The sequence below is a fragment of the Bombyx mandarina genome, chromosome 18 (assembly GCF_030267445.1).
Source record: "Bombyx mandarina strain Sakado chromosome 18, ASM3026744v2".
NCBI classification, from domain to species: Eukaryota; Metazoa; Arthropoda; class Insecta; order Lepidoptera; family Bombycidae; genus Bombyx; species Bombyx mandarina.
In genome coordinates, this window is record NC_143224.1 from 10,623,832 (window position 1) to 10,649,775 (window position 25,944).

The following is a 25,944-nucleotide window of genomic DNA, read 5'->3' on the forward strand; positions in this document are numbered from 1 at the left end:
GGCCCGGAGGCCTTTCCAGTTTCACCAGGACAGGTGGGCGAGCAAAGGCTCCGCCCGGAGGAATGGGATTTGCTGACAGCTGCCAGAGCGCCTCCGAACACCTATGACCTAACAGCTCAAGAGCAGCTGCTTCGTGAATGAATCTACTACCGGATCGGAATCGCGACCTGCTGAGAAGATCCGGCGAGAAACTCAGCGAGCTGATTCATGGGTTACGTTGCACGTCGAACTTTTTGTCGAGTTCGAGGAGTACGGTTACCGGGGTCCCTAAGCCTGCTTCGAGTGTTAGAGCTGCAGGCGTCTAATGCAAAGGTTATTGGATCTGATCGATCCGTAAGGACGTGTCTAGTAATAATCAGTGCGTGTGTTTCGATGAAGTACGATCAAAATAATAAATGGTATTTCATGTAATTGACAAAAACAAACGCTGTGTACCAACGAAATGACGCATATTTTTCATTACAACATATTAACGCACAATGTTCATAAATTATGAGCATTAATTAAGCTTTGTTTACGAGAGCCAGAAAATAAATTACAGATTACTTTGTACAAATGATTTAGCTGTCTCCTTTTATATTTAAAAAAAAAACTGATGCTAGAGAATGTAATGAGCCTATATAGTGTGATATACTGGTTTGAAGTGTAGGGTAGATACCGTTCTCAATTCCGACCCACATCACATAAAATTATGCCGATAGCAATTGTTTACTTTGCTTAAGAAAAGATATCGTTATTATATTTTCGGTAAGAAACGTCCAAAAGCGATAACGGCTTTTGCGATTAATAAATAAGTAAGTACAAAAAGTACATATTTTACGATAACTAAACTCTTTTTATCATTTCCTGCTGTTGTGTATGCTGCGATATAAACACACTCGGCTCAGGGAGCGAGTTCAGTGCGGTCATGTTTACCGTTCAATTTATTTTATAACATCTTTAATGCGTTTTAATTGCGAGTTTAAAATTTTTAAGCGTTGGATCTTTTAACATTGCTGGGGACTCTTTTAATTGTTCAGGTAAGTAACTTTTATTATAGGACATGACTTAGTTAATTCAAATAAAAAGAAAATTAACCAACAAAAATAATAACTCGATATTCATAATTATCTATATAATCACCAGAACGATCTCAATACCATTTAAATGTATTCAGCGCTTTAAAATCATAACGAATAACATAAAAAACCAAATTAAAATATTGCTAATATCGAATTAACAATACTGTGAATTTATTCGTAAAATAATCGAGCTAATCTTCATGTTGGCTTACGGTTATTCAACAAATCTCGTAAAAACAGGTTTGAGACTCGACTACGATACGGAATGGTTTCTATTTTAGTATTGGATATTATCGGTCAGTGGTGTACTGAATAGTAATGTACTTACCAGCCATTCGCGATTTAGTTCTTGATTTATCTGACTATCTCACACTTCAAATATTCATTTGATATTTGATAATGTTTTGATTCAGTTGGCAATCAATACGTTTTCATATAATTTAAGGTTAAGTGCTATCTATCACAGACGATAAACTTACGCGCTCGAAAAAATAACAATAGTTGTCCTCCATTTTAAAAATCATTGTTCGAATGATTTGAATACAATTTGGAAAACCTTTTAAAATAGCGCCTTTTTAATGACACTTCCTATTCAATTTGGTAATGCTTAGTTGTTTTCTTTTCTGTCTTACCTATCTCTTTCAAAGACATTCTGGTATTTAAAATATTATTTTTTTGCAAAATTGTAATTTCAGTTATGTCCAAAGAAACGACTTTTACTATCCTTCCTATTACTGCTAACGATGAGGAGGAAATAATGGACTTACTTAAAAGGTAAAGTATATCGAATATTCAATTATTTAGCTAAATATTTTACGCGCCAAAAATGACAGTTCGTGTGTACTTGTATAACCTACTCTAAGCACTTAAGTTGCAGGTACACTTTTGTTGGAAGAATCCGTTATCTATTACTTAATATAATAATTTAAACACAACTTAAAAATATACATTATAAATCAAACAAATCTTTAATATTAACATCAGAGCCATTCTGGATATTTATTGAATTGTTGTTTAAGCAATGCGTGTTATTAGACATGTTTGTAACTGAAGCTAATATAATATGTAATAATAATACAATGGACATGAACATAAACTACAGGGTTTGACCGAACCTGCAATCAGGACGCACACCATATATAATATAGGTACGTTTAGTGCGTTCAAAGTTACGCCATTTATTAAAATAATATAACAGAAGTGGCCATATATGCCCACAATACAGGGCGTATTGTAGCCATATAAGCCCACAATACGCCCTGTATTGTGGGCTTACATGCGCGCGGAGGAGTTTCGAGTTCTTTGGACATATCGCCAGAAAGAAAGGTGACAATCTGGAAAAGCTGCTGGTAACAGGCAAGGTATGCGGGAGAAGGCCCAGAGGCAGAAATCCATTTCGCTGATCGGACCAAATACACTCCACTCTCAATACCTCAGTCCACGTTGCTATCCACACAGCCGAGGACAGGCAGGAATGGCGGAAGATAATGCAGGAGAAAGTTATTAGAGGAGGCCACGACCCTCAGCACTGAGTGATTGTCGACGCAAGGAGGAGGAGGAGGATGGCCACTATTAGAAGACAAAAATTAATAGTAATATAATAGGTGATACCGGGCACGATGCCTATTGGAAAGTGGTCCTATGCCAGGAAATATTCTTGAAACCAAAACAGAAACACAAAATTTCAATTGGACAAACGGCGATAATGCACATAAAACACGCAAAAATATCCATTTCATAGTAATAGAGAAAATTGAACGCGGGTAAAACCACAGGACACAGATTATTCTTTATTAACTTACTAGCTGACCCGGCAGACTTCGTAGTGCCTCAATCGATAAATAAAAGACCTAAACTTTTGTATAAAATAAACTTAAAACAAACAAAAGGAATCCGTCCGACGGGGGACACATCAAAGGAAAAACAAAATTGTTATTTTTATTTAATTCCGAGCATTTTCATATTTATCTACCTTTTAAACCATCTCTGGACTTCCACAAATAATTCAAGACCAAAATTAGCCAAATCTTTCTCGAGTTTAGCGAGACTAACGAATAGCAATTCATTTTTATATACCTACCTATATAACTAGTCAGGTCATAAGTATTGTCACACAGTAAAAACTTTTCTTTTAGAATGCTGGCCACAAAAAAGTTTATTGAATTCGAATTTCGAATTGTTCATGAAAATAAAAATGTATAACTTTTAGAATTTTACTCATTTTTAAATATGGAGTGGACGCTTAAAGAAGTCCGTGTTGCAGTTATTGCGTTGCATCGTTGCGGTTACGCGCCAATTCAAATTTTTAACATACTGAAAAATTTTAATATAGCCAAAAGCTTCGTTTATCGTACCATCAAACGATACAATGAAGACTCTAGTGTAGATGACAGGTCAAGAAGTGGTCGCCCTCGGTCTGTTAGGACTCCAGCAGTGATAAAAGCTGTGAAGGCGCGAATTCAAAGAAATCCCAAACGTAAGCAGAAACTGTTGGCCCTTCAGATGGGGTTAAGCAGAACCACGGTGAAAAGGGTGTTAAATTAAGACTTAGGGCTTCGGGCATATCGAAGAAAAACAGGACATCGTTTGAATGCTCGTCTAATGGACCTGAGACTGAAGAGATGCCGCGCTTTGTTGAAGCGGTACGCGGGAAAAAATTATCGCGAAATTCTTTTTTCGGATGAAAAGATTTTTACCGTAGAAGAGAGAAACAACAAACAAAATGATAAGGTGTACGCACACAGTAGTGAAGAAGCGAGCAACCGTATTCCGCGTGTCCAACGAGGTCATTTTCCATCCTCGCTCATGGTATGGTTGGGAGTTTCTTATTGGGGCTTAACAGAGGTACATTTTTGTGAGAAAGGTGTAAAAACGAATGCAGTTGTGTATCAAAATACAGTCCTGACGAACCTTGTGGAACCGGTTTCTCATACCATGTTCAATAACAGGCACTGGGTATTCCAACAAGATTCGGCGCCAGCTCATAGAGCGAAGAGCACACAAGACTGGCTGGCGGCGCGTGAAATCGACTTCATCCGGCACGAAGACTGGCCCTCCTCCAGTCCAGATTTGAATCCGTTAGATTACAAGATATGGCAACACTTGGAGGAAAAGGCGTGCTCAAAGCCTCATCCCAATTTGGAGTCACTCAAGACATCCTTGATTGAGGCAGCCGCCGATATTGACATGGACCTCGTTCGTGCTGCGATAGACGACTGGCCGCGCAGATTGAAGGCCTGTATTCAAATCAGGGAGGTCATTTTAAATAAACTTTAGTGTCATAAGAATCTATGTTTTGTTAAGTTCATTTTGGTATATGAATGGTTACATAATGAATAAACTTGTTTCAATTATTTTACATTAAACATGTGACAGAATTTATGACCTGACTAGGTAGATTATTACATGTCGATGTTTTCCGTGACTGAAAAAATTAACAAGAAAAGAAAAACAAAGTATCGCTCTAATCGATTTTGGTATATATGTATGTACACATTCTTTAATTTATATATAATGCAGAGTTATTAAAATTCAAAATTGTTAAAGTCAACACCGTGACGTGTTTCAGTAAACAATCAACCAGTGCCGGATTATGACAACGCGGGGCCCGTTGCAAATTTTGAGGGGCCCTTAGTTTGCTTATCACTTATCGAGATTTAATGTTAGTAAATTTAGAAAGAACGTAATAGCAAATTCAGTATTCCTAAGTAAATTATTTATGTGGTTTATTTGGTCATTCTTGTACCTTTTGTGTTCCTTAGAAGATTTTAATACGATTAAATGTTAAAAAGCAATAAATAATCTGCTGCAATTGGCAACCGTTAATTTTAAATGAATCCATAAGGCTAATGTTGCAAATTAAATCATAGTAAAAAGTCAGTATCACAATGGCAATAAGTACGATTCTACTCTGATCTCAACTGCTGCGTAATTGCGATTATTGCAGAAGCCATCCTACCTATGGCTACCGCAAAGCATTAGCCATTGCAGGGGATGACCTGCTTTGACGGTATTAACTTAATACTATCTATGATTTTAAAGCACTAAAAAGCAGAGGCGGCGTACCCTATGGTGTTGGGTGTAGGCGCAGCGGAGTTAGGGGGCGCCGCCTCGGCACTTTCAATGAATCTGTTACATTTGTATTCCAGTTTGACTGCGCGCTTACTAGAAGGCACTAGGATAATGATTGCGCTCGGACGCTACATGGGCTAGAGACGCCTTTGTCAAAAAGGAGGTTAAAATGCTCACCACTAACTTCGTTACCAACCAAAATATGGTTTTAACATAATCGATTAAAATAATAAAGTTGAAAACAAACCTATTTTTGTAACTTCAAAGCCATAAGAATATAAATCTCATGACGGAAGTATCTTCATAATTTTTTAAAGGCAATTACAATAATATTTTACAATTGGCCACACGTTCAAAATCAATGACAACCGTACGAATTCATTATTTAGCCGTTGACAACTATACAAAATAAATTTGAAGTAGATTATCATACAAAAATCCAACTATTTTACACTCCGCAAACACCGGTGACCCGATCGATATTAGTGTTTTTTTTATATTTTTATTGCTTAGGTGGGTGGACGAGCTCACAGCCCACCTGGTGTTAAGTGGTTACTGGAACCCATAGACATCTACGACGTAAATGCGCCACCCACTCTAAGGTCTCAAGTATAGTTACAACGACTGCCCTACCCTTCAGACCGAAACACATTACTGCTTCACTGCAGAAATAGGCAGGGTGGTGGTAACTACCCGCGGGGACTCACAAGAGGTCCTACCACCAGTAGTGTATAAGTTTAAGATATTTCATATTCGTACCTTCATTATAAAACTTTAATAAGACATTCCTAACACCCACCGTACACAATCTATATATTAATACGTGAAGCAAAAACTTTGTATCCCTTTTTACGAAAATTGCGCGGACGGAGGAGTATGAAAATTTTCAGACTTATACAGAATATAGAGAAGAAGTGCACAATACTAATATTTATTTAAAATTATGCATAAAAGATACATTAAATCAATAAAGAAAACATTAAACACACTACATACCATGTATTTGACGCACACACGCATGCATACTATTTATTGTCAAACTTTTATTCTTGACGTCTGTTGTCAAATTGAGAATAAATTAAATATTGTTTGTCTTTGTTAATATTTTTATAGTGTAGTCTTGGCGAAATTTGTGATTATAGAAGTATAAAATACAATCATAATACTCGTAGTGTACAAACTTACAATTCCAATTAATTATAGTCGAATTTCGACTACTGCGGGACCTCTAGTTAATTATAAATACAGTAATATTTACTACAGCAAAATATACTGTCAACACAAATGAAACAATATACAAAGCTTGATTTTCGTTCCAGAACATTCTTCATCGACGAACCCTTGAACGAGGCAGTAGGGTTATATGATTCCGGTTCATGTCTAGAGGTAGAGGAATATTGCAGGGATTCCCTACTGAAAGGATTGTCTTTCAAAGCCGTCGAGCCTAAGGGAAAAATCATTGGTACCATGATCAATGGAATATGTCCATTGGAGGATGTAAGGAGTTTTTATTTTATTTAGTAATATTTTCCAATCTTTTAAGAAAGTCTCACCTATTGGTTTGTTCTCGCTACCTTTAAACAGGTTAAATTACTCAGTTCGTCAAAAGTCATGGACGATTAATTTATCTGAGGCTTACCTTTAAAATAATATTTATCCGGTTGGTTAGATTCCGCCATTTTTAATTTACTGTGATTGTTGTTTAATAACATGACAGCTTTCTCTTCACAAATCACGAAATCTCAATATCTTTTTACAGGAAGATGAGGAGAACAGTCTCTTGAATCAAGCACTTCGATGTCCCAATCCTAAATTCCAAAGGATTTTACATATTCTAGCCAGAAGGGAGGAAGGCGCTAAACTTGCTGAGAAATTTCTAAGTGATAAAGTTTTTGTGGATATTAAGGTTGCAGCTACAGACCCGAATTGGAGGAGAAGAGGTGTAATGAACGAGTTATTGAGAGAAACGGAGTAAGTATCGATAGTATTCACGAAAGTCAATAATCCACCAACGCCAGAAAACCAAACCCAAATTACTGAAACAAAATTTCCTACTTTTACGATATCAATGTTTCCTCTATACCTCGATAATTGTGACAAATTTTTGTTTTCGCTTCCTGAAATCGAGTTTGTATGCGATTTAATCCATATTTCGGGCAGACACGTAATTCTAAACCGATATATGCGTGATAATAGCCGTAATCCAAGTATGTCTAGGAGTCAAAGGATCTTAAATGAGAATAGTATTGGCGTATCTCAATGGTTTTTATTATTTATTTATTTTTTTATGTTCGAGAGATTACTGGTGGCTCGGAGGCCTTTCCACTTTTACCAGAACAGGTGGGCAAGCAAGTGCTCAGCCAGAAAGGTGATTATTAAGTCCTAGTGGCCTAAAGGATAAGACGTTCGGTGCATTCGTGTGTAGCGATGCACCGGTGTTCGAATCCCGCAGGCGGGTACCAATTTTTCTAATGAAATACGTACTCAACAAATGCTCACGATTGACTTCCACGGTGAAGGCATAACATCGTGTAATAAAAATCAAATTACTGAAACAAAATTTCCTACTTTTACGATATCAATGTTTCCTCTATACCTCGATAATTGTGACAAATTTTTGTTTTCGCTTCCTGAAATCGAGTTTGTATGCGATTTAATCCATATTTCGGGCAGACACGTAATTCTAAACCGATATATGCGTGATAATAGCCGTAATCCAAGTATGTCTAGGAGTCAAAGGATCTTAAATGAGAATAGTATTGGCGTATCTCAATGGTTTTTATTATTTATTTATTTTTTTATGTTCGAGAGATTACTGGTGGCTCGGAGGCCTTTCCACTTTTACCAGAACAGGTGGGCAAGCAAGTGCTCAGCCAGAAAGGTGATTATTAAGTCGTCGTGGCCTAAAGGATGAGACGTTCGGTGCATTCGTGTGTAGCGATGCACCGGTGTTCGAATCCCGCAGGCAGGTACCAATTTTTCTAATGAAATACGTACTCAACAAATGCTCACGATTGACTTCCACGGTGAAGGCATAACATCGTGTAATAAAAATCAAACCCGCAAAATTATAATTTGCGTAATCACTGGTGGCAGGACCTCTTGGGAGTCCGCACGGGTAGGTACCACCACCCCGCCTATTTCCGCCGTGAAGCAGTAATGCGTTTCGGTTCGAAGGGTGAGGTAGCCGTTGTAAGTATACTTGAGACCTTAGAACTTATATCTCGAGGTGGGTGGCGCATTTTACGTTGTAGATGTCTTTGGGCTCCAGTAACCACTCAACACCAGGTGAGCTGTGAGCTCGTTCACCCATCTAAGCAATAAAACAAAAAACAAAAAAAAACTATAAATTTATTATATATTAGTATAGATGTGCTTATATATTTTTTTGTTCATTTCAAGGAATATCACAAAACAACGCGGCATAAGAATACTACGCATGGATACATCTAGCGCCTATTCCGCGATGTCAGCTGAGAGGCTCGGCTTCAATTGCATTTACAAAGCGGCGTACAAGGACATTAAGCTGAATGGTGAACCTCTGATCGTACCCAAAGAACCGCATGTAAACGACGCAGTGTACATAAAACTACTTTCAGGAAGCGATCCTGGAACACTTGTTCATAATAAAACGTGAATTCCACACGTGATTACTACAACTGTAATCATCAGAATGATTATAAAATATATTTAACTTTGTTTCAGTCAATGACTTAAAAATGCGCTCCTATTTTTCGATATATTTAATTATTGTTGTTTATGTTATTTCGTTTTAAAAGAATTGTTGTTAATATATTACCTTTTCCAGTGTCTGCGAAATAAATATTTAACACGGTTAAAAATTTCAGAATATTTCATTTCTATCATTCATTATTTTCATAAGTCATGGCTCATTAAACCGTTTGCCGAGAAACAAATTAAAAAAAACAAAGAAATATCAATGGCGTATAAAGTAAACGAACGGAGGTAATTATACTTACACGACCGCATATAATACTTACACTTAAACAATAACTACTTTAACTAATATAATTTATCTCACGTTTATTATTTCCAACATTTCGAGCGACGCCGGCGTTGCTGATGTCATTTGCTTCATCATTATCATTGCTTTCCATAGTGACAGTAATTAAGAGTCACTTTTTCAATGAAATCCTTTTATTACATTTCAAGTGTACAACGATAACAACAGAGCTCCGCTCCGTTCGACTGCTCGAGCCGTAATGTTTTGTGCTTTTTTTTCCTACCTACGAGGGCGGCACTGAAAATTTCGGGAATTAACGAAGTGACACAACATTACTATTTAAAAATGTATTTATTGCTTTTCGAAGTATTCTCCGCGAAATTTAACACATTTTTCCATACGATGGAACCAATCATTGAAGCAACCATTCCATTCGGGAGTTGGGGTCTCCAAAATGGCCGTTTTGTAGGCGCCCACAGCTTCTTCAGGTGATGAAAATCTCTGTCCACGCAATTTATTCTTTATTTTAGGGAAAGTGTAGAAATCATTAGGGCTTAGGTCGGGGCTGTACGGCGGATGGTCTAATAATTCTATGTTTTCTTGCTCTAAAACCTGTTTTGTTCTGTGCGCGGTGTGAGAACTCGCATTGTCGTGATGGAGGATGATGCGGTGGTTGCAGTTCTCTTTACGGAGTTCAGAAACGACCTGTGGTAAACAAATGCTAGCATACCAGTCTGCATTAACCGTTCTTTATCCCTCAAGAGGAATAGTCGTAACATGGCCGGTTTTGGAGACAAACGTGGCCACCATTTTTTTTGCAACACTCCGTGAACGTACAATTTTTTTTGGCTTTAACTCATTTTCAAACACCCAAACTCGTGACTGGTTTTTTGTTTCGGGTTCGTACGCGTATATCCAGGATTCGTCACCTGATACAATGTTGTGTACAGCATTTGAGGATCCTGCGTGGAATCTTTCGAGAGTTCTGACGCACCAAGTAACGCGAGCCGCTTTTTGCTCTTCACAGAGCGAATGCGGTATCCATCGGGAAAACAACTTCTTTACACCTAATTGTTCATGCAAGATTATTTGTATTTGACTCATGCCAATGTCTAAAGTTGCCTGAATTTCGCGGTATGTCACATGTCGATCTTCCTCAATCAACTTACGCACAGCATCAACGTTTTCTTAGGTGACTGCAGTTTTTGGACGTCCTTGACGGGGATCATCACTGAGCTTGACACGTCCACGTTGAAACTCAGCAAACCAGCGATAAATTGTGGTTTTGGATGGGGCTTCATCACCAAATGCAGAAATTATCCGGTCAACACACTGTTTTTATGTTAAACCACTTCGAGTCATAATAAATCATCGCTCTTGAATTTTTTCGAGTCAATTCCATTTTCTCAACGACTAAACAAGTTTGACAAAACCTCGTAACAAGACCGAGAATCTTTTTTTAAATAAATAAATGGTATTCGATTTTTAAAACCAAGGAGTTTTCAATTAAAAAGATTTCAATATGACAGGAACAGTGGAAATATACCATTCCCGATACTTTTAGTGCAGCCTAGTATGCTAAGAGCCCTGAGAGGCTAATTCAGTTTCTCCTTGACGTGTAGGTGAGCTCATGGGGCTCAACCCAGGAGTGTTGCTAACACTGGCCCTAGCAAGAGCAGTGCTTCGCAGAATCTACCACCGGATCGGAAACGCGACCCACTGAGAAGATCCGGTGAGAAACTCAGTTGGCTGTGTCTATGGGTTAATTTACTCGTCGAGCCGTTTGTCGCAAGCGACGGGTTCGGCGGGGACGGTGACCGGTGCTTGAGGTACCTACCTAAACGCACCGTTAATGGATCGGGAGGATCCATAATGACGTGTTTTGGGCGTTTTGTGCGACCATAGTCACTCGTATTTATAGTAGAATAGTGGGGGGTAGCTTAGTCAGAAATTCTCTTGAATACCGTCTTAAGCAGTTGTTTACATGCGTAACATTAACGGAACATTTAACTTTAACTAAACTTAGTCAACCAAATTGTGTCGTTGCGCCGACAAATCTTTAGTAAAATCTTATTTCGATTGACTTTAAGTACCTGCTTTACTTTAACAATTTTTATTAAATGCTATGTGAAATTTCACTAGTTGCCTAGTGGCCAGGGGCGTGTGCCATTTTGCCAGTCCTGCCATCCTATAGTTAGGCAACTGACTATATGCTTATGCTATTTAAAAAGTTTTGTTTCTTTCAATTATTTTCTTAGTGTTGACTTTGTCCAGGCATCTTGACCATTGTGCTTAGTGCAAGTTTTTTAACGTTCTCAATGGCTTAAAAGTTAAAATCAAATCAAATTTATATTATGGAGTTGGAACGTTTGCCTATGTTTGCCGCTAGGGGCGCTGTTCTAACTGCATACAAATTTGAATTAACTTTTGCGGTATCGAGATCGTTAAAAAACTCGCACTAAGCACACTGGTCATTTTTAGTTTTATTTGCTATAAAAGCATATTCTTTAGTTTAGTTTTTTAGTTTAGTTAGTCACATGGGCCGGAATCCCAAAAAAAATACTGAGATCTAGTAAGTTCTAATAATATCTAGTATCAAGAAATTCCATCTTTATATATGTACTATAAAACATTTAATCAACTGATAAAAAGGTTAGTTTTACATAGAATGTTTATTCCAAGTATTCCATAATTTTCTGCAAAAGTTCACTTAGTAACTTCAAGTCATTATTTATTGAACATTCATAAGAATAATCCTCTGTCGCATCTGCAATTCCATATTCTGGAACGAACGTTTCCGACATATTTCTGTAAAGAAAAAAGATACGGTACATACAGTACAGTGGTAATGGCAGATGGTACCATTCCAAATAAAAATTTCAATTGAGCTATTTATATAGTTTTTAGATTCAATCGACTAATATAGATTGATTTAATATACCGTTACAGTGTTTCATGAAGATTTACAAGTTACGCACTTAGTAATTTAAAACCTGTCCTAATAATACCCAGTTTTAAAACAGTATACTGATATAAGTATCACTTTTATAACTAACATGGGCAAAATCCACCTGCTCAGAAGAGAGCAAGCTAACGCAGACAGAATATAAGTGGTAACGCCGTTGAAATGTAGACTTTATTACGTCACGTTAAGTTATTAAGAAAAAAAAGACAGAGACTCGTGCTATCTCGCTCAGCTGTAGCGAGTACCGAGCGTGGGGCACACGCATCCACTATGGACGGAAGAGATAAGGAAAAATATATCTTTCTGGTGGACTATTTCTTAATAAGTATCCAGCTATTAGCAGCAAAATTACAAATAAAGAAGCCACCAAAACAGCGCTAGAGTCGCAAGTGTTATGATATGAATTTGGCAAAATTTCATATAACTTTTGGCGCTATGTTACAAATTACACCGCTTGCTACGGTGGCGCCACTCTAATTGGTCACTTTTCAAGTTTTTCGTATAAAGAGAGTTTGCTTCTTCCCTTTACCCTCCACAGCATCAATCTATAGCAAAGTACGCTTGAGCACCTGGAGCATTATAATTGGCTAATATTTCGCACCTTTCCAAAACAAGTCCGAACCAGTACTTCTGTGTAAGTTATGTTAATGGCAGACCAGTAGGTATCTAGATTATAAACGCTTCTTGTTTAACATATTTTAACGATGATTTTTAGTTTTAACGAGTTCCCGATATTTCGGCGATGTGGAAAGCGCAATGATTATGGGTAGACTGAAAACTGCGTCTAGAACATTGCAGACAAATCTGTGTAAACTATTTCTAGTCTTTTCTGGGTGTTACCGGTGAAACTCGATCACTCGCCCTATATAATATACACTTAAGGCATATCGTCAGCAGTTCCAGGAGAATTTTCGAACAAATATTATCACGACATAGTATAAAACAAAGTCACTTTCTCTGTCCCTATATAGGGGTATAGGGACAGAGAAAGCTATTTGTATGCTTAAATCTTTAAAACTACGCATCGGATTTTGATGCGGTTTTTAATAGATAGAGTGATTGAAGAGGAAGGTTTATATGTATAATAACATCCATTAAATAGTCGAGAAATCAATAATAAATTACAGTTTCCGAAGCGAAGCGAGGGCGGGTCGTTAGTAGTTTATAATGTAGATGAAGGCGAAACTAAAACACTTAGTGTACCTACAGTTTGTATTTGATCAGCCGATATTACTAGCAAATTATGAACGTCTGTTCATACTTTATTAAATTTATATAATTCATACTTACATGCTTTGGTTAAGACAAAAAAAAAACTAATACATAAATAGAAATGTGAATCATATAATTCTGTAGAAATATCAAAATACATTAAATGTACGACAACACCCTACACTTTATTACAGTATACAAAATTTCATTTCAAATAAATATATTTCAACTAAAACATTTTAATTTTTTCTAATAATACAGTATTGTTTTCTACAGAGTCGCTTACCAATAAGTATTTATTCAAATTTATGTACAAAACTACTGGTATACTAAAGCTAAGAGGTAAATATGTAACAGATCTGTAGAAAGTCATTTGAGTGAAAAGATTTACAAAACATATAACAACTTTTACTCTATACACAACTTCCATTGACTAAATCGTATTCTACCTTTTTTAACTCTACATTTGCTTTCGCAAACACAAATAATTTAGAACATTACTGCTATACTACTTTTTCTTTTATTATTTGTTTGTCGCCCGTGTCAATATAACCAAATGTCCGATAATTAAATTAATTAATCCCTTTACGCGTTCGTGACATTGACAGAAACCAAGAAACAAATCCTCGTCTATCTATCTATCTATCTCTTAGGTTTATGGCGTTTCCTTTTAGATTTCGCCAATGTCAAGTGTATTTAATACTCTGCTTTCTATAGCGGGCTTCGTGAACGAGCAAGGTCACAGATATTCACTAAGAATTAAGTGAGTACCATGACATGGGGTAAATTGGGATCCTGGGGTAAATTGGGACAAACCTGCGGAAGATTCTCAAAGTACCTGTAGCACGGAATCTACCTAATTTTGTTTATGTTAATATTTATCAATGTATAGAAGAAAAACCAAGTTAACTATGGAAGTACTAAAATATGAGTTAAGTTGGTCCCAAAAATTCGTCAAATTAAATTGAAAATAGTGGTTGAAAAGTGCGTTTTAAAACAGCTTACAGAACTTTTAAAAAAAGTAATATTATCGTTGTTTTTTCAATAAGATCACAGTTTATATAAGTTTTTAATACACCTGGAAATACCACAACAAACGGTAAGTTGCAATATTCTTATTTTAAATACAATATTTCGACAAAATAAAAAATGTATAATTTTTCCTTTCTTTTTGGGGAAAATTGGGACGTATGTAGGGTAATTTGGAACGAGACTGGAAAAATTAGGGATGAGAAAACACAAAATTGGAACGCCAAAAGACAAAATAGGGATGGATTGTTAGGGTTTTCACTGATATCTTATAATAGATTTTTTAGCCTATACTATCACTCAATTGCGTGATGTAAAAAAGGTTAATGTGTTTATCAGTTAGTTTATGTAAGTACTATAGGTAAAAGAAAAGTATATATGAGTCGACTATTATCAAAGGCGGCAATCTGACTTTTGGACAATGATTGGTAAATCAGAAAAACGAATTATTGACTTTGTATTCCTTTGGCAGTCACAAAACTCTTCGGAACGACATCTTAGATAAATAACAGGTTAACTATTAACCTTTATTTAATGCAGGTTTTGAACCGTATTCTTTGAAGGAGACGATTATATTCAAATAAATCTGTATTGACATATCAATAAAAAATTTTTGTCCAAATGTACAGATTGCCGCCTTTGATAATAGACGACTCATATATAATAACATTTTTTCGCGACATTTACCTTGTAATATCTGCCCGGTCGTATGTCCTTTATAGCAATAAAATAAAATTAAAAATTAAAAATTAAAAAGAACTCAAACGAATCAAAACTTTTGTTATTTCAGAATCTATTCACGCGTCGAATCATGATTTTTTTAACATTCACAACGCACATACAAATAAAGACAGGCCTCAGATTTTAAGTGTAACATTAATTAAAAATCCGAGATATCTAGGTTCCAATTATGAGTGAGTGAATTAATTGAGTTTAGTTATTTAGCTGAGAAAGAATTTCTTTTATTTTTGTTATTATAGGCAGTAATCAGATAAATCTGCTTTTTTATCTTATTCACCTGATATCTTACTCTTGCTCAAAGATTATTTTGAAAATGTTGATTAAATAAAATTGTATTATTGCATTCCAGTCCTTTTGTTTTCTATTTTTTATTATATTTTATGATTTTGTTTCAGAGTTGTGATTTTTAAGAAATTAAATAATAATTTTCTTAAATATAACATGTACATACTTTTGTTGATCATTGTATTGTTGATTATCATTCACGTCACATCGCTTCGGAATAGAAACCAGCTTAATTTACACTATGTTGTGTATTGTGCTTAAATTATGGATTGTATTCATCATTTCGGTCCATATAAATAATTGTATGGCACCTACCTACCTACCTATATATCGCAGTACCGCGAACTGACAACCCTTACAAATATCCCAATTTAACCCTTACCCGTGTCAATTTACCCCGAATGCGAGGTAAATTGGGATGGCCATTATTTTTCCGATTATTTCTTTAAATTGATTAATTAAAATAATGTAACGGTGTTTATCACCTAGGTACGTTCAAGACTCAACTTATTTCTTTGGTTGAGCAGTGACTATTTAATTGGAACTATGTTAAAATTCAATCTGAAGTTCGATTTTGTCCCTATTTACCCCATTTTACGGTAGCTAAGAATCTCTGGCAAAACGTCATAATAACATACATATGTCAAATCTGAAGATGTTACGAATTCTAATTACCTACGTATAATAATTAACTATTTACTGTGGGATGTTAAATAATCAAATAAGAATCACTTTTTGTCCGTTGCTAGTGCGTGACCAAGTGACGCAGTGGCCACCGTGGCGTTGGAGGCGGTTACGATCTTTTCTAACAGCAACCGAGTTTGCATCTGGAATGATTTTAAAAAAAAAATATGTTTAAATTGTTATTAACCAACATCGCCTATTTTAACGCCGCTGTCGATATACATTACTTATGATTTTTTTAGCGAATGTTCTACCAGAGTTTGGTTAAGCACTTGCACGATCGAATTCAAAGATTCAACTTTTTTTTTTTTTCAGGCCGGGGGCCGATCCTCCTACGAGGTCCCCGCGCCTAGGTGGCGCGCGGGGTATATGAGACTCAACGATCTGCAGGTGTTGAGAGCAGATCGCGGGCCCAAGGATTTTAGGGCCCACCCACTAAACGACTCCCCTGCACTCTTACACCTGACGTCCGATCTCCGTCCGGGGTCAGAACCCGGTCAGAGTAGGGGGGTTCCAGCGGTCAACACTACAACCAGACACGCGGCGCCACCACGAGGACGCCCGACCGACAGGTCGTCGAGGCGATAGTCGACGACCAACGACGTCGTTCTCCGCGGTACGAGGCGGTGCCGCTGGTGTTCCGGGATACCCCGCTGGGCCAGAACCGGCCTACCGGGTCGGAACGCGGTACACCGCCGACCGGGTTGCTCTTCAACAATATGTTCGGCGACGACAGCAACGACGAAAATGCGGACCGCATCGCAGTCCGCAGCCGCCGACGCGCCGTCCCGTCCTCCTGGTGCCAGCGCGCTAGAGTGACGGTAGCGTGCGGCGCAGCCTCAACTCCCTTAGGTAGCCCCGTGACCATCACCGGGAGGAGACTGCCTCCTCATAGGGGCTGGACAAACGCCCTCCTCCGACCCCCGGCCCGACGGCGGCAGCACGGCGCCGAGAGGGAAGAAGAGCTCTCCCTCTCCCGTTCCGCCGCCTCCTTCTGCGAGATGGTGGACTCGCAGAAGTCGATCAAAGATTCTACTACAACAGCCTGATAATTCACTGCATTATTCAGATCTAGTTAAGAAAACAAATATTGTTTATTGGTACCAATTATCCCAGTACCTTTAAAAATACTATACTAAAAAAAGCTTTCAGAATATGATTCGGACCCCGATTTCAATGTAGCTGACCCATTACAATTAAGCGTACAAATCATACATCTCTCTTAGCAGATTGAATAACATTTTCAGGTTATTTTTGTAGAAAAGAATCTTGTAGAAATATCAATTCAATACCTCATTTCCGTTACCAGTAGCGGCTGCCCTTACTTTATCGAGTTCATCAGCAAGTTCCATTGACTTCTCTAATGCTTGCTTGCGCTGACCGACATACATGTTTCTGCAATTTAAAATCAACCACCTTTAAATCCTTTGTTTTTCTTCTTACAAAAACTTAATAATTTATGTGTACAAATTTTATGCATACTTTGTACAATTGTTATCGGTAGGACCAGTCTCATCATGGTAAAATCAGCACACATAGTTTTAACAAATAAATGTATCAGGTACTGTGCAATATGTTTTTTACACTTATTTTCAGCAAAACATGAAGTTCTTGATGTTGTCATTTTGGAACATAGTTTTCTAATTAGATAATTAAAATTTAATGGTATTAAAACATTGTATCAAGCACATTTAATGTCTTGATATATGTCAATTAATGATGATAATTTATAAAAATTATCAGTAATTATTTATTTATAATGAATAGCATCAATAGTCTTTTTATTTTATTTTCTGTGTTGATTAAAAAAATATATTGATGAACAGACTGCATTCTCTTATTGATGCATATTGTTTTATCAAATAACAACAACATGTACCACACACAGATATTATTTTCATAGAACTAATCACAACAACAAACATCTAATTCGGATGATTGAAGAATTGAAAGTTTAGGTTTATTGTATATTTATTTGTTTACATATGGGACGGGATGGTGATGACATTCACGTTTGGATAATCAAATTATATTCATGATAAAAACACTGTTCACAGTACGCAGGACATAAGGAGTTAACAATAGAACACAACAGACAGCCGTTAGTTAGAGTATACAAGTGCATTACTCATCCCTTTAAACTACTTCTACCGCACTTAGCAGCATCTTCAACTACTTATCTAGCCAAGAGTCCCTAAGGACTCTAAAGATTTCCTGATAATAATATATTAAAACTTATTTTTTAAGTGCTGATACCAGGACATGTTGCACACCTGCATAAGTAAGTTGGAGAATACAACAGTTGTTTTAGTAATGCAATCAAGACTACAATCTTGTGTAATGATGGGTTGCAGGTTCTTTTTGTTATGGCTATGGAGAGTGGTTACAGTTGAACATCGGGACACAGACCATGTCCTTGTCATGTTACCTTAGCTAATAAAATTTTTTAAAAATTACCTTATTACATATCCTTGCAGGATAGCACCAAGTAAGGTGATACCGATACATGTGAAAATTATATAATAATTGGGCATTTTCTTGGCACTCTCATTACTATAATATGTGTTTGTATTTCCTTTCGCACTATGTGCTTTGGATCCAAAATCATAGTAGTAACTGTACTGTGCATTTTTACGTAGACTGAAATTAATTTGAGTCATTTTAGGAATAAAACATACAAATCATTGCAACAAACTTATGACTAACTGGTTTAAAGACACAATGATTTATTTTAGCCATGTCAGGACTTTTAAAACCTTATTGCGAAAACACATAGCCCTAAGGAAATAGCAAGGGGAAACAATAAGTGAGAATGAATGTTTTCTCCAGGTGTCGCTTAAGTTCTAAAGGTGCAAAAGTGATCATATAAGTGCTTGATAAAATTCTATTTCACTTCATGCTTACCATCACAACCCTAAAGTTAAAGGAGTATAGTATTCATATGCTTTTAAATTAGGAATACATTCTTGTTGAATATTATAAGTTAAATTTTATCAACTTTCAATAAAAAGCCCTGGAACTGGCTACTTTGTGCTATGAGGTTACAAATCACAAACTCAACTATCTTTTTTCAAGTATGGGATACATTTCCAAAAAAGTTTGGATAACTTCTATTGCTAGCATTTTGGATATCCTTACGTTTATTTGTTGTTTTTATATATTAGGCTTACTTATAAGGCACATGAGTTTTATAAACATAAGAATTGGGTCCAGTTGAAACTTCAGTTATGCTGTCATATTGGGCTCTGGTGCCTGGTTTGCCAAGAACATTATACGCTTCAACAATCTGGACAAATCTCTCTTGTGCTTTTGCATCTTTATTCTTGTCTGGATGATACTGCAATAATAAAATATTGTGAGTTTTAATTTTATTCAAATGATTTAACGTAGCAATAAGAGTGTAATGCTGAGAGTATAATACGATATGATAATAAAAATGACTTATCTATTACTCAAGTGATAGTATCATTTAAATACTTACTTCTTTACTTAACTGAATGAATGCATTTTTAATTTCTTTGTCGGAACAATTTCTTCGCAAATTAAGAACATCATAATGACACTTTCGTCCAAAGCTAGAAACACCAAAAAAAAAACCATTTTGTATTTCGTTCTGTTATAAGTGAGCTAATTAAAACCCGACATTATGCCACAGTTTTTGCACCTGTAAAATCTTATAAACCCATTTAAAGACTTGAAGTCAGAATTTCGTTTTATAAAAAACATTATGGTTTTATTAATACAAATAATTTATATTGTTTAGAAAAGGGATTCATGTTACTATTTTGGCAATTTCCATTTATATTTTTGATAAATGCGTAGACCTCATAACAGCCGTCAAACAGCTGACACTTCTTTTTATGGATTTTATGACCTGGTAACTAAGACCTTTAAGTCATGTCTTATTTTAATTTATATTCTTATTTTTATGAAAAATGATAAAATGGAGTGAAATCAAATGAAATAAAATGAAGATGATTAATTTGAGACATTAATCAACTGGGATGAAATGAAATGAAATGAAATGAGATGATATGGGATGAAATATAATCGCAGTAAAATGGTGGTCATTTACTGAGATTTTTTCAGTGGACTTTTTGGAGGAACCCGAGAAGTTACGTCCAGCAGCTTTGTTTCATTTTTCCACATTTGTGCACTTTCACAGATATTAAACAGTTAATAAACCACCGTTATTACACATTTAAACCCGAAGAAGCACGAAATAGACAAAATAAAACGAATCACACAACTTCACTACTCGCATTCCCGCCAAAAAGTCCAGCTGACACTTGACAGCTGCCAACCACAGACGTTAGTCCTAAAGTCAACCTCATCTGTCATTTATTGCTTTCTTTTAGCCGTGATCATAGTTAACTGTATGGCTTAGTTCCATTGCCTTTCTCTTCGAGAAAAACCCTACGACTACTACTACTGTGATCAAAATATAGTTATTGTAAAGCTTATTATTTATTCGTAGGAGCTAATTAAAACCCGACATGTAAAGATATAAATTATAAATTTCATTGACAAACATATACCTACATACTCTTAGAAAAATATTGATTCAAAATTAAAATCTAACCGTTTAGAACTCTACTCACTCAAAAGGAATATTTGGTAGACACGAGAACAATCATAGTAGGCAATGAGTCAATTAGTAGACAAAAATGAACAAGGTTGAATTTTTTTTTTTTTGAATATTATTTTAAGCGAAGGCATAATAACTACAATATAATAACGTAAATAATATTAATAAACTCAATAAATATTTCAAACGACACTGTCGAAAACAATTATAATTAATACTTTACCATTCATATCTAATCATATTATATACAAATCACAATTGGTCGAAAAATAGCGTGGCATAACAAGTAATATTTATTATAAACATGGAAAGAGCGGATGAATAGTAGAAACGTCTCGATATTCGTGCGCCCGTACTTGAAAGACGGAAATTAAAAGCTGTGTTGTTAACACTTTTTAGTTGTAATTTGAATGGATTCTTCATGTATTAGCTTCTGGATGGCATCAAATGTTTTCCCTTGTTTTACTTTATATAAACAACAACGCGACCGAAATCGTCGGAGCTCATTCAAGTTTATCGTATTACACACGGAAATATTTTGATTAATAACTTATTCGAAAAATATTAATAGGATTAGGACAGGATCGCATAGGACTTTTAAGGCAAGTTTAACGTAAAAGGAAGATCTTCCATCAGGTTTCTTTGCACAGCAGGCTTATAAATATTGCTATTTGAGACTAATATTTTTATGTTTATCTTATAAAAGTAGTTGACGCGATTCAAGTTTTCGGGATTTTTCCATTATATGAAAATTATCGCTATAGCAGATCATTGTGACTTTAAAATTTAAGGATCATTATCCAATTATTTTTTATTGCGTTATATCAATACCTAGATGGCTCACAGCCCACTTACTAATGAATAGACTAGCTCACGGCCCACCTGATGTTAAGGGGTCACCGGAGCCCATAGACATCAACCACGTTCATACCGCCACACACCGGGAGACATGAATTCTAAGTTCTCAGTTTTTACAGCACAACAGCTGCCCCAACCTTCAAACCGAAACGCATTACTGTTTCACGGCAGAAATGGGCAGAGTGGGACTTTACCCGTGCGGATTCCCAAGACGTCCTACCGCCAGTAGTTACAAACAAAATAAATTAATTCACATTAAGTGATTATACTTTCGCGGCAAAATGTCCGAGTGAACCCTGCAAGCTATCGGCAATTTGACAAATCATTCGTCCTTTTCTAACGCTTATCTTAGATAGAGATGGACAAACTTACCCGGCACGGATCAAATGACACCAAACGCGCTACACAAAATCCACAATGCTATCACTGCCGAATCTAAAATATATAAATTATTACGAGGGCAGTCACGAACCTGTGACCTCTGCTGACAACAAAATAACGATGGTTGTTAATAATAATCATCAAACTAGAACAACAAAAGCAAGAGACTTAGTCCAATCTAAGAAATATAAGGTATAAATTGTGATTCATTTCAAAAATTAAATAGATATTGTCTAAAACAAATGCCACGTATATGAATTATGAAGAAGAAGGCTCAGTATAGTTAACAACGGCTGCCCCACCCTTCAAACCGAAACGCATTACTGCTTCACGGCAGAAATAGGCAGGGCGGTGGTACCTACCCGCGCGGACTCACAAGAGGAGGTCCTACCACCAGAATTTCGTAATTATTGGCGGTAGGGCGTAATGTAAGCCCGCACGAGTAGGTAACTAGCCTGTCTGCTTCTGACGCGAAACAGTATTGTATTCGAAACAGATTTGAAAAATGAAGTAGCTTTTATTATACATTTTAATGACACATTGGCTCCGGTAAACATTCAAACGACTAGTATTTTATGAGCTCATTTACTCATACATAAAATTAGAAAAAAATTCGCTATCATAATGGCAAGCATTTGAAGTCTCCAACTAACTAAGAAGATGAATTTTTTTTTAAAAACGAGATGCAATTTTTCGAACATAGACTCACTAATGACGTAATCATACCGTTGCTGCATGGGATCCTGACCGTTAACGCCGATAATTTGGTTGAGAGCATTATTTAGTGAGCATCAAATTTTAGTTTATTAGATCAAACAACAATAATCTAATCAGACGACATATTGAGTGTCCAACTTTACCAATCGTTTAAGTGTCGCTCTTTCACCGCGCAACTCAATCCGTCAAGACGGACGACATACGTCAGTTTCTGGTTGTACTCGGTACGGCGAGTCGGTACTTCGGCAGCACTCGGCTTAGTCAGTGTTCGCGCGTTCGCCTGCGCGTTAAGACGTACGGTCATGAGAGAATCGAGTGGCAGGATGGCAGAGCTCGAATTCGAAGCGCCGCTGGCGCAAATAGAAGAAGCGGACGATTGCCTCTCGACAACCGACTTTCCCCAGAAGACGATCAACGGCAATGACATCCTTAACAACATAAACAATCTGAAATGTGAAATAATCAAAACTAAAACTGATTCCAACAAAATAAATGACAACGAAGAACCTAGACTGGTGAAGTGTAAACAGGACAACATGCAGAACGGCGAAGGGGATAATTTCACTGAGACTTTCTCCGGTTCTCTTGAAGATTTGGTGAACACCTTCGATGAGAAAATCACGAAATGTTTCGGAAACTATGAGGAGAACGTCGAGAAGCTGGCGCCAGTGCAGGTTCGCTCGCAGGAGGAAATCATGAACGAATGCCAGTGAGTCCAACAATAATTATCCTAATTCGAAAAACATTCACTACAAACTATGATGTCATCATTGTAGTCATTTTAATGTTATATTCGCTTATTAAGAAAAAAGTATTTCTGAGTGATCTGATATGGTGATAAATATATTTATATGATAAACATATTTGTAGTAAACGTATTTTTTACATTTGTGAAGTCAATGAAGAAATCCAAAGACATAAACAAAAAGGGGCGGGCTTTGCGCATGACATTCGTACTGGCGAGATCGATCGATGCCAGTCCAAGGGTGTGTAGGGGTGCGTGGCTGAGGGTGGCGATGACGCATCGCAAACCTACCGCTCGAACTCTGACCCACCCTCTTTGTATCCAACTGGGTAAATGGCATACAAGTTACGACGACGTCTACGATTATCTCGCGCCCTCGATCTAATTACCCAAATTTCCTGTATACCTACTCAGAAAATGAAACACCTAATTAAACCTCGTTTATACTATGATATTTAGTCCGTTAGTACAAACATTCGACTTTGAACACATTGTTTTAAATACTGAATTTTCTTTTTTATTGATTCTTCGCAGAATTTTTATTTGAATTCATAAAAAGCGGTTTTATAATGTACGATTGGCATACATCACGAAATTTGAGATCAGAAGTGAATTGCAAAAAGAAACTAACTTTACATTGTTTCATTTGATATTCTCATAACTTAATCGTTAAAGTAAAGCGCGTTCTCATCTGGACCTATTGTATTCAGAGCGAAAGTTCTTGATGCGATTTCTTACTTTTATTTATAAAACCGATGGCTTACAATGCTTTTGAAATACAATGCTTTTGAAATACAATGCTTTTGAAATACAATGCTTTTGAAACAGCGTTTCTAATACTGTCATCATATTTTTACCACTCATCATTATTATTTACCGTCTGCTGACCCTACAGACTTCGTAGTGCCAAGACCTAAACTTTTGTATAAGGTAAACATAAAACAAACAAATGGAATCCGTCCGACGGGGGACACATCAAAGGAAAAACAAAATTGTTATTTTTATTTAATTCCGAACATTTTCATATTTATCTACCTTTTAAAACTTCTATGGACTTCCACAAATAATTCAAGACCAAAATTAGCCAAGTCGGTCCAGCCGTTCTCAAGTTTTAGCAAGATTAACGAACAGCAATTCATTTTTATATATATATAGATAGAAGATAGATTACCGAAATTTTAATTAAATATTGTCAAACTATTATTTTAGACAGTATAATATTACTCGTATCAGGATTTAATAATTTTAATTTTTATTGTCTCTCATCGATCTGTTTTCAACTAACAATGAGCTATTCTTTTAGCTGATTTTCGATTGAATAACAGTACAACATACCTACTTATCATATTGTAAACATCAGATAGCTCTGCATGTGTCAAACGCAAAGTTTTGGAGACGATCCAGATGACCTATATGCAACCAAGCTGGAGAACGTTAAATTTAAAGGGAGATTCGCTAACAGCTATGAGGGTGTGGTAGTGTTTTGTAATTCACAGCTCCAAAATGAATTAGTGCACGATTAACCTATTTTCCGAAACGGATACCGAATTCCGGATATAATAAACAAATTTTCATAACTTCGAACGGATGAAATAAATTTGTTTTGTGTTAACGAAAATTTGAAAATAATGTATATATATACATTTAATTTTATATATCTATTTTTTTTTCCTAGCTAAGCTGATAACCTTGAGAGGCTATATCAGCGTCGCCTTAACTAGTAGGTGAGCTCACGGGGCTCAAACCTGATGACGTTGCTAACACGAACCCTAGCAAGAGCCGTGCTTCGCAGAATCTACCACCGGATCGGAAACGCGACCCACTGAGAAGATCCGGCGAGAAACTCAGTGGGCTGTGTCTGTGGGTTAATGCGCTCGTCGAGCCCTTCGTCGCAAGCGACGGGTTCGACGAGAACGATGACCGGTGTATCTGTATCAGAAACACTAATACTATATCATTCTCTAAAATTGAAAATCGAATTAACGGTATATCTTTGAAATTCTTATTAAATAAACGCTAAGATTAAGACTGAGCACATCTAGCAGGATAATCTAATACAAAGTAAATAAGAATAGTGCCTAAGTAATGAATTTGTCGATATCTGTATTGCATTATTTTATTTAAAGCACCTGCAAAAATCAAGACGAAATATAATACATCCTACGACAGGTGCTCCCATTGATCGTTCACTGAATGAATGAATGAATACAATGAAGTACAAGCAGATGTTGTACACCCACCTTGCTTTGAATCACCTTGCCGAATATTAAACGACAGACATGTGGTTTTGTTTGTTTGATTATTTGTTCCTTGACATAAATAATATATTTTTTTTAAATATAGCTAAGCATTCCAGCTTTATATAAAATCTTCTATAAGGTAATGCGCGAGCGCTATGACACGGCGATCTTCAAACTTTTTTTGCCTACCTGTCCTGGTAATATCGAGGGATTATACCAGGTTCACAGAGCGCGTAGGCGAGCTCACGAGAGTCAGTCTAGCGAAACCCCTCGGAACTAGGTTTGAGATGAGTCCTCAGTAAGCAGTGGCTTGGTTGGGCCCCTGACATTGCCAAAGTCCATGAGCGACAGTAACCACTCTCCAACAGATAGTCCGTATGCTCTGCTATGTACAATATCAATG

The 25,944-nt window shown here is 36.5% G+C and overlaps 3 protein-coding genes across 5 annotated transcripts in view; 2 read left to right on the forward strand and 1 right to left on the reverse strand.

Annotated features, from left to right (window-relative positions):
- Positions 1-699: 699 nt before the first annotated feature.
- Positions 700-8,974, forward strand: LOC114240009 (arylalkylamine N-acetyltransferase 1). Of its 3 annotated transcripts, none has more exons than XM_089734739.1 (5): positions 700-794; positions 1,757-1,835; positions 6,452-6,629; positions 6,892-7,103; positions 8,535-8,974. In XM_089734739.1, the coding sequence occupies exons 2-5, from the start codon at positions 1,759-1,761 to the stop codon at positions 8,767-8,769; spliced, it is 702 nt and encodes a 233-aa protein (XP_089590865.1). In that variant the 5' UTR covers positions 700-794; positions 1,757-1,758; the 3' UTR covers positions 8,770-8,974. The 3 variants fall into 3 exon arrangements, with proteins under 3 accessions (XP_089590865.1, XP_089590864.1, XP_028026268.2); XM_089734738.1 differs by lacking the exon at positions 700-794 and adding an exon at positions 856-1,023; XM_028170467.2 differs by lacking the exon at positions 700-794 and adding an exon at positions 857-1,019.
- A 2,732-nt stretch (positions 8,975-11,706) lies between these two features.
- DnaJ-13 (DnaJ (Hsp40) homolog 13) lies at positions 11,707-19,866 on the reverse strand. The gene is made up of 7 exons (XM_028170913.2): positions 19,677-19,866; positions 19,494-19,587; positions 19,183-19,349; positions 18,470-18,652; positions 17,305-17,407; positions 16,061-16,155; positions 11,707-11,904 (listed from the first exon to the last, which is right to left on the reverse strand). Exons 1-7 carry the CDS (start codon positions 19,736-19,738, stop codon positions 11,769-11,771), a joined length of 840 nt encoding a protein of 279 aa, XP_028026714.2. The 5' UTR covers positions 19,739-19,866; the 3' UTR covers positions 11,707-11,768.
- Positions 19,867-22,733: 2,867 nt separating this feature from the next.
- Unc-76 (fasciculation and elongation protein Unc-76) overlaps positions 22,734-25,944 on the forward strand; it is a 63,755-nt gene continuing 60,544 nt past the window's right edge. The window contains exon 1 of the mRNA XM_028178057.2: positions 22,734-23,265. Coding sequence (XP_028033858.2) covers positions 22,859-23,265 — 407 coding nt within the window. The 5' untranslated portion in view covers positions 22,734-22,858. The remainder of the gene's footprint in view (positions 23,266-25,944) is intronic.